The 9,621-nt window shown below is 43.5% G+C and overlaps 1 protein-coding gene across 1 annotated transcript; it reads right to left on the bottom strand.

Annotated features, from left to right (window-relative positions):
• Window positions 1-4,522: 4,522 nt before the first annotated feature.
• On the bottom strand, window positions 4,523-9,127 carry LOC115659842 (gamma-crystallin C-like). The gene is made up of 3 exons (XM_030580541.1): window positions 9,119-9,127; window positions 7,096-7,349; window positions 4,523-4,799 (listed from the first exon to the last, which is right to left on the bottom strand). The coding sequence occupies exons 1-3, from the start codon at window positions 9,125-9,127 to the stop codon at window positions 4,523-4,525; spliced, it is 540 nt and encodes a 179-aa protein (XP_030436401.1).
• Window positions 9,128-9,621: the final 494 nt, after the last annotated feature.

Below are 9,621 nucleotides of genomic sequence, written 5' to 3'. Positions count from 1 at the left end.
CCCGACAAACCACCTGACTGACTTTCTCTTCTGCAGTTACTACACCAATAGTTTAATGGAGCTTAAATACCCAAGCTGGAAGCCCTTCGTCTGCATATTGCATTATCATTTGGCTTCGGTCACTGCCTTTCACTGGGAGCTCAGGTTCATTCCTATATGCTTCCACGTTCTGCCTCTTTCTGTTCACCACAGACATGGTTTCTAGTTCTTTGTGCCTTTTGAATAGTCATTGTGTATCTGGAGCTTGGTAATCCTGCTATAGATGGAATTGGTGGATCAGCAAGTGGAGTTAAGAGAGAGAAACAGAAAGGGTTGTGAAAGGGTAAGCATTTAAGATAGAGCAGGAATAGACAAGGGTGAAAAAACCCTCAGTGATGGTTACAAGGCAAAGTAGATTAGAACCCATTCCAAGATATGTTTTAGAAACATCATAATTCACACATTCAACACATTCGTGCAGTAAGTTGCTGGCTAAGCAAAGCTTATTTGTATGTAGCGACAGTTCATATCTGGGCCTCACAGATTCCAAAGCTCAGGAGTGTTTGGATCAAGGGTTTTGACAATACAGACTTTCAAAATTCTGCCTGAGGTTCACGGCAGATTTCAAAAGGCCCCAAAGCCTGGTGTATTTAAATCTGGGGTTTTGGTTTACATCCTATGTCTAATGACTTGATTATTAGCAAAATATTCACTATGACATTAAAAAGGCCTGAAATGTCATTAGTATAATTAGAAGGGAACATCTATCTTTCTTAACTTTCCATCATGGTAATACCTATACCTGTATACACTTCCATCCGCTCCTGTAGCTACCTCCTACAGCTCATTAACAGTCATGGTGCTACACATTCAGAATATGGAATAAAGATCCCTAAGCCTCTATGAACCTGCATAAATGAGGTTAAATGGTTAAATATACCACTCAAACTTACCAGCTGAGGTCTCCTCATCAGCATTTCCTGTCACTGCTTGGCTTCCCAGCTGGACCTCTGGCACATTGAGAAAGTCCGAGATGCCTCAAGGCCTCTCCTCTGGTCTAGTTCTGGAGGCGTTTGGAACTCTGGCAGTGAGGGGGGCCTGGCCAGTGACCCAGACTTGCTGGGAGGGTAGAAATGAAGGGAAGGAGCCAGGCTAGTTCCCTGAGACCTAATGATTTACGAATAAATCATAATATTTGGAGGTGGGCCTGAATCAAAATATTACACCTAAACAAACCCAAACTCCAATCTGCACTTTGCAGCGCAGAACAGCCCTTGCCTGTGCTGGACCAAAATCACCCTGGAGACATACTAGGGACTAAGTTTTTAAGAACATAAGAACATAAGAACGGCCGTACCGGGTCAGACCAAAGGTCCATCTAGCCCAGTATCCTGTCTACTGACAGTGGCCAATGCCAGGTGCCCCACAGTGAGTGAAGCTAACAGGCAATGATCAAGTGATCTCTCTCCTGCCATCCATCTCCATCCTCTGACAAACAGAGGCTAGGGACACCGTTCCTTACCCATCCTGGCTAATAGCCATTAATGGACTTCACCTCCATGAATTTATCCAGTTCCCTTTTAAACGCTGTTATAGTCCCAGCCTTCACAAGCTCCTCAGGTAAGGAGTTCCACAAGTTGACTGTGCACTGTGTGAAGAACTTCCTTTTATTTGTTTTATACCTGCTGCCTATTAATTTCATTTGGTGACCCCTAGTTCTTGTATTATGGGAATAAGTAAATAACTTTTCCTTATTCACTTTCAACACCTCCCTCAATCATATCCCCTCTTAGTCTCCTCTTTTCCAAGCTGAAAAGTCCTAGCCTCTTTAATCTTTCCTCATATGGGACCCTCTCCAAATCCCTAATCATTTTAGTTGCCCTTTTCTGAACCTTTTCTAGTGCCAGTATATCTTTTTTGAGATGAGGAGACCACATCTGTACACAGTATTCAAGATGTGGGCGTACCATGGATTTATATAAGGGCAATAATATATTCTCAGTCTTATTCTCTATCCCCTTTTTAATGATTCCTAACATTCTGTTTGCTTTTTTGGCTGCCTCTGCACACTGCGTTGACATCTTCAGAGAACTATTCACGATGACTCCAAGATCTTTTTCCTGACTCGTTGTAGCTAAATTAGCCCCCATCATAGTGTATGTATAGTTGGGATTATTTTTTCCAATGTGCATTAATTTACATTTATCCACATTAAATTTCATTTGCCATTTTGTTGCCCAAACACTTAGTTTTGTGAGATCTTTTTGAAGTTCTTCACAGTCTGCTTTGGTCTTAACTGTCTTGAGCAGTTTAGTATCAGTATAGTATAGTATCAGTATTAGTATAGTTCCTTTGTTTCTAATGACACTGTTGGTGTTTTGTCTGTAGGTTTTGTTTTTGTTTAAATTGTGGCCTTGGTTGTAAGCTACTGATAAAGTCAAACCATGGTGAGCATTGCCATTGTAACCAGTCCCTATTAGGGGCCACTGCTGCAAGGCATTGAGTAGCTTAGTGAATGGGAGGGTTACAGCACTCAGCCGAGGCTCTAGGGTAGGGAAGATGGGAGGGGTCTAATGCCCAGGTCCCTTGGCATGCCCACATGGAGCCAGAAGGGCTTCCTAGGTTTCAAACTCAGGGGCTGAGGGGTGGAAGGAGGCTAAACATTCATCAGTGGGAAGATCGAGTTTGGGGAGGGCCCTGGAAAGAAGCAGTCTGCAGGTGACTGAGAGTCCAGCAGGGCCGGCCTTAGGGAAAATGCCAAACTTTCTTTGGTGCCCTTCAAGTCTTGCCCCCTGAGCAGCAGGCGGCCACTTAGCAGGCAAAGCAGCAGCCTGTGGAGCCGTGGTGGCGCTGCAGGAATCATACTGCCAGGATGACGGAGAGGGGACGCATGGGAGCGTCTGCCTCCTGCCCCACAGCCCCCTTTATCCCCTCTCCCCACCTCCCAGATAGGCATGGCCCTTCTGCAGCCTCTCGATCATAGTGCCTCTCACAGCACCCTGGGCGATCTCCCACCTGTGAGGCTGGCCCTGGAGTCTGGTGAGCCCTGAGAGAAGCAACGAGCTAGAAAACAGCTGCTTCTTGGGGCAGGACATGGGTGCCTTCCCTGTGTGTAGTTCATCCCCAGACTGTTCAGGGGAATGGGATGTGTGTACTTTTTGTAAGTTACATAAAGAAACTATCCTGGCCCCATGTCACCGATTTCTCATCCAAATGGAAACTACCGTGCAAGGCCCTGTATTTCCACTACGTCTTGGCCAAAGGGACAATGATATCAAAGCTTTACCAGTAGTTAACAAATAGCTCACAATTTCACTTCATAATCTGAAAGCCCCCAACTTCTGAAGCCTTATGCCAATGTGTAGCTCTTATGAGAAAGGGGAATAGCACAGCTTGGAGGTCATTCCCACAAAAAGTCTGATCCTCCAACATGGCACTAAGAAGCATAGCTTTCAGAGTGTCAGACTAACGCTACTGTGGCTATGCCTATCTGTCTGCAATTGCATCGTAATTGGCAGTGTAAATATATGTGAAGATAAATACACCAAAAAAAAACCCTGGCACTTCTAGCAGGCCTGGGGCATAGCTACCTCCCAGGGTTGTGGTTAGTTCATATTTTTAAAACACTTGACACTACAGAAAAGCAAAGCAGGACCTCTGATCTTACAATCAGATCCACGCAGGCCTGTGCAGAACCCCATTGACCTCATTGAGACTGCAGAGGGGCACAGAGATTTTCCTCAGCTATTTGATAGCAGGGCTAGGGTCTTTATAATATATTTTTATTTTACTGAGAAATGGACAACAGAGGGAGGTGTAAGTTCCAACAAGGTTTATTATATTATAGCAATCACATTACAAATGCTGGTAGCCAAGAAGGGAAGTGTAACTGATAAACATGGTATAAATCCATCAGAAATGCGTTGTCGTAGTCCAGCTTGTGTGCCCCAGGACTATAAATCCCAGCACACAACGGGCAGGACTAGAGAGCCACTTGCAAAAGAACTATGGGCTCAACTCAGCCACCCTTGCTCACCCTGAGCAGTGCCACTGATTTCATGGACCCGCTCCTGAAATAAGGTACAGGTCATAGTGAGTGCAGGTTCAGAATATGACCCATTGACTTTATGTTACAGTATCGAAAAGTCATGCTGAGAAGAGCTGTTCAGTACATTCTAAAGCTGAATGTTCGCTTCGCTTCCGACAAGAACTGAAAACCATTTTGCGAAGGGCAGAATCATGCAGCCATTTATGTGACTCTCACTAGGCAGATCAGATTCCATTTCAGCAATTTGGCTGTAGCTGTGTTTTGCCTGTTTGTTTTCTGAGCCTGAATTTGAGTTTAACCCGGGTCATTGATTTCCATGGAACTACGTGTGTTAGGCCGGTGAGACAGATTGGACCCTATCACTTACATGCCTGATCCAAAGACTTCCATGGACTTTAATGGGCTTTGGATCGGGGCCTTAAACACTGAAAGACAGTTGGGAACCTAACTTCCATTCGGCTCCTTTGAACATCCCACCCCAATGAAGAGAAGCGTTTACAACATGGAAACGTGTACTGCTTTGGAAACGTACACTGTTGGCCTAAAGGAACCAACTATGGTTCCCCAGTCGGTGACTCCCCAGTACTCCCTGGCTCTCAGGAGGTACTGCCATGCTCGGTAGTTTGGCCATGCACAGAAAATCCAGTTTCCTTCAAAAACATGACAGGACTGGATGTCCCTGGGATGAAATTCGTCACAGAAAGAAGGATAGTCACAGAAGGATTCCGTCATCCTGCCTCCCACGTCATTCCTTTCATAGACTCGTATCCTTCTGGGAAGACAAACACAGGTTTATAGCACAGAAGCAGCAGCTCTACAGTATATGATCTAGGTTGCTTGCTGCTTTATTGACATTAATGATACAGAAATGAATGATGACTTGTGTTCAATTAGCAGAAAAAGGGCCTGATTCGCCACGGCTCTGCCAGTTTTACACAACTCCAATGACTTCAGTCGTGTTCCAGGGGTGGAAGGATAATGTAAGCAGTGGGGAATCAAGCCTAGGGTGTGTAAATTATATGCAGATTTAGCAAGTGAAGGATGAAAGCAAGTGGTAAGTGACAGCTGGACTGCCATATGGATCATATGCATTGGCATTGCCAGCGTTACTGTTCTCCAGTGAATAGGGCACTAGAGTGGTGCTCAGGAAAGCTGGGTTCTGTTCTTGACTCTGCCACTAACCTGCAAGGTGGTCATGGGCAAGCTGCCTCATCACTATGTGCTTCAGTTTCCCCTCCCACCCTTTGTTTCTTTAGATTGTAAGCTCCACTTCAGGCCTGACTCTCACTATGTATTTGTACAGCGTCTAGCTGCATAGTGGGACCCTGACCAGTTAGGGCCTTATATATCAAAATATTTTATATTGAGGGCATCTGTTTTTCAGAGTTTATTAATTTCATTTTGGGGTGTTTATTTTTAGCAATTTTTGAGTTTTATCTGGTTGTCCAAAAAGGCCTTTCTCTTTGTATCCACTGTAATGAGGAATGTATATTATATCTATTGTTCATTACAGTAATGAATAATCTCTTTGTAATGTTCCCTAGCGAGCTGGAACATAGTACTTTTCTGAACAGCACTACATTAAAGCGCACTGGGGATCCTTTAGTGCACACCAGCAGAGTCTACATGATCCAATTAATGTGCACACGCTGGTGCGCTATAGAAATTACACTCCCCCAGAGTCTGCATTACTGCTCCATGGAAGCAAGCCCTTAGATACAAGTAAACCTTTCTGGAGTTTTTCCAGTGTTTACTGAATAAACGTCTATTTCATTTTTTTATTGAGAGTGTTTTATCAGCGTTTATTGGTTAAAACCGAAAATCAGAAGCCCTAATTATATTCTTGCCTCAGCACTGGGATGTCTATAAACAGATGGGTGTTAATTTATCAACTAGTAATTCTGCTTTTCATAAGGAATAGTGAATATCTATTCTCTCAAAAATACCCAGAATTGCGCTCTCACCTAACAACCTCCTCCTTATATATCTGAAAGAAAAATATTTATTCATGATCTCCCTAGGAGAAAACCCAACACCTCGAAATAAGAATATACTCCAATATTTTAAATATTTCACCTTCATTTTTCCCTCTTCCCAACCACTCTTAGTTTCTTTCTACCTCTGCTAATAATGTTTAGTTTAACTCTGTAACTGTGTAAAGCATTTTGGGATACAATTTGTATGAAAGGTGTACAAAATCAAAGCCTGATCATACTCCCATTGAAATCAATGGTAAAAACTCTGATGGTCTTCAGTGATTGAAGGATCAGACCTCGAGTTAGTATTTTAGGCCTGGATTCTGCAAACAGTAAGGCCTAAGCTACACACACAGACCTCCCAACCATCCTGCATTTTGCAGGAGTATTCTGCTTTGATCCCTCTCCAACCTCCTGTCCCAGCTGAAGTGAACATTTCCTGTATTTTGGGACAGATGCGGGGTTAATTGGCCCGGACGCACCTCTGTCTCCATCTACAGAGGGGTATATGGGCCAAACCTGAGTGGCAGTGCATCCTGCTTTAGTCTCTCGAAAAGTGGGGAAGTATGCAGGCAGGCTCCTGTACCAGTATAACTATGGCAGGTTAGCGGGGTGATTCTTTTTACCAATGTAGTTTTACCGGTGCAACCATGAGTGTAGATAGCGATGCTGGTACAAAGGTGCTTTCTATCAGTTCAGCCTATTCCCCTTTTTGTGGCTTTAAGCTCTGCAGGTTGTACCGCTTTAACTATATCTTTGTACAACTTTTGCGCTCAGACAACCCCTTACTCACATCAGTAACTTTCACCTTGGCATTTGCAGAAATAGAGCTTCAGGTTCTGACTGAGCACGCTTGCTCCAGTCCAGCAAAGCATGTAAGCATGTGTTTAGGCATTTAAACACCTTTACAAATCTATTTGGGCTTTTGTTTCCCATCCCCCCCACCCTTTGGCTGTCCCTTTATCCTATTGTGAATTCTTTGTGGCAAGGACTGTCTCTTATAGCACTAAGCACAATAGATCCCTCAACTTGTTTGATGGTTCTAGTGCTACTCTAATATAAATAATAATAATCATCGCCCATAGAAATGACAGTGAACTTACCGGTGTGATTATGCAACAGGATTTGACGGAGTCATTGAACCCCATCCATTGCTGGTAATTTGGATATTCCCCCTTTTTCAGGAAGTACTGATGTCCTATGTAATGGGGGCGCTCGTAGATCATCCAGCAGCCACTTTCCACCTGGATTGAGTTGCAGCGGTTAAGGTGAGCGTGCATATCTGGCTGGTCGGCAGTGACCGCATACGAGCGGCCCTGGAAGTCTCTGTCCTCGTAGAATATGATCTGTGTTGAAATAACAAAGCAAATGTAATAACACTGTAAAGCATTTGTTTAAAAAATTGGTTTTGATCTTCTGGCTTCCCTACGGTGTGATCCAAAACCCATCGAAATCAAAGGAAAGGCTTCCATTGTCCTCAGTGGGCTTTGGATCAGGCCTAGAAAGCATCCAGGATTAATACTGAAGCTCTGAGATATGTTTTCTTATCAGGGCACAGCTAGTAAGTGTGATTGGTTCAGCAGATGATGAGCACAGCAGATGTCTTCAGCTCTGACCCTAAGGATTCAAATGAGCTGAAGTTCTCCAGCGCTTCGAGTTGGCCGGGTGGAGATTGTGTGCTACACCTCTTGGAGTCCAAGAAGAGAAGGCACATGAGACACTTTTGCATTCCTGGGGTTTTTGGCTGGTTAGCATTCTGAAACAGTGTAACTCAGACAGGTGAGGAACCGCTTTAAGCTAGTGAACAGGAGTGGCTAACAGGGCAAATTGATGAAAGAGTTCTCCAGGTGAAGGAGGAGCGATTATGAGACCCTTGGGGTAATTTTGTTGTCTGCAGTGTCTGTGTTTTTGACACTGTTGTCTGTAGTGTCTGCAGTGGTGTGTTTGCTGCTTGACTGAAACATACCAGGTGCTCTGTTTGTTTGGGGGACCATGCAGTGAGCTTTGATCCCTAAGCCCTTTAGCACCCATCAACCCTTAACCAGGGGATGGGGCTACTCAGAAAGACCAGGGCTTTAAAAAGCCCGCTCCTAAGCGACCAGAGGAGCTAGTGACCAGGAGTGGCTAACAGGGCAGTTTTGTGAGCTGGAGTGTGAGGCGGGGCTAGATACATTTAACATTCTTTAAACTTAAAGCCAAAAGCACCTCCCAATAAAAACAAAACATCAACAGAGGACAGAGCTGCAGGAGTAAAAAGAGAATGCAGGCAGAAGTCCAGCAGCAGAGTGGGGGCTATCCAGTTTATTGCACCCAACGCAGCATGTATGATTAGCTGGCCTATGGGCAGGTGGCGTATGTGTGCATTCGGTGAAAGGAGTTCCTGGCCCACAGAGATCGTGCATGGGCTCTGGAGACCAGAGTGGCTGAGCTGGAGGGGCTAAGGGATGCAGAGAGGTACATAGATGAGATTTTCTGGGACACAGTAGAATGGTCCCATCCTTGGTCTGACAGCCTCTGTGCTGTTGAGGAGGATGAAAGTTTCAGGGAAGGAAAATATCCAACTGGAACAGAGGGAAATGATCCCATAGTTGGTACACTCCTTCCAGATGATGTTGTGATATCCTCTCGCTAATACTTCAGTCATTTGAATAGCCTTGCGCTGGTAGCAGCAACTTCCAAGTAGGAGTTAAACGTAGTTTTTTTGTGACATTGGTTAATACGTAAAAAAAATAAAACAAGGAGAATATTCAGACACATTCCCATTTTGCAGTGTGCAAACTGCAGCACTTTATAATAACATGACTCCAAAGAATGGTGTGTGTGATTGCGAAATATAAATCTCTTTAAAAAGTCAGAAAAGAAAACACCAACTGCACAGAAAAAATATAAAATAAAGATTCTGTACATATCAAATATCTTTGTATTTGTCTGTTATTGAGCACATAATATTTTAATATTTCCTTTTTAATCTAGTTATCTCACACTTCTGTGTATGTTTTCATTTCTTTCTGTTAATCTATTACTAGGCTGACATACTCTGTATAGGTACACAACACATAGAATAACATAATCGTATACTGTATTTCGACACAGTAGTCACTCATTTTTTTCTTACCTTTGCCATGTTAGCCAGAGCTTAGCTGCGAGATCACAATACTCTGGAAGGTTCAACAGTCCTTTATATAGACAACACAGTGCTGGCTCCACATGAATTGGACAAAAGGGAATTTTTTGTCCAGTAAAGAGAATTCCTCATTCTTTTTTCCCTCATCATCAACATTATTCGTTGCAAAGAAGTGTTATGGCCTTTTGTTTACTGGTGCCAAGTGCATTGTTACTGTAAATGACAAAGGGATCAGGTTAATGTGTCTGTCAGTCAATATTGCCATTATTTCACTGATGGGAACATGTTCAAGAGAAAATGCTGGTAAACTGCTGCTGCAGGATTGTTTCATAACCTTTATTCTCAATCTCTTGTTGTTCCCTGAGACAAAGACTTTTTAAAATTTCCATGGCCCCTCTGACATTGAAAAGCAGCCCTGGTATTATGCTAATAAAATGCCCATTGACTTCAATAGGATTTGGATATTGGGGGAAAAATGTTTTTCCTTAGATTTT

This window comes from Gopherus evgoodei, chromosome 11 (assembly GCF_007399415.2).
Source record: "Gopherus evgoodei ecotype Sinaloan lineage chromosome 11, rGopEvg1_v1.p, whole genome shotgun sequence".
Taxonomy (NCBI): Eukaryota; Metazoa; Chordata; order Testudines; family Testudinidae; genus Gopherus; species Gopherus evgoodei.
The sequence above is the reverse complement of the archived record's forward strand: the minus strand, read 5'-3'. Positions and strand labels throughout refer to the sequence as shown.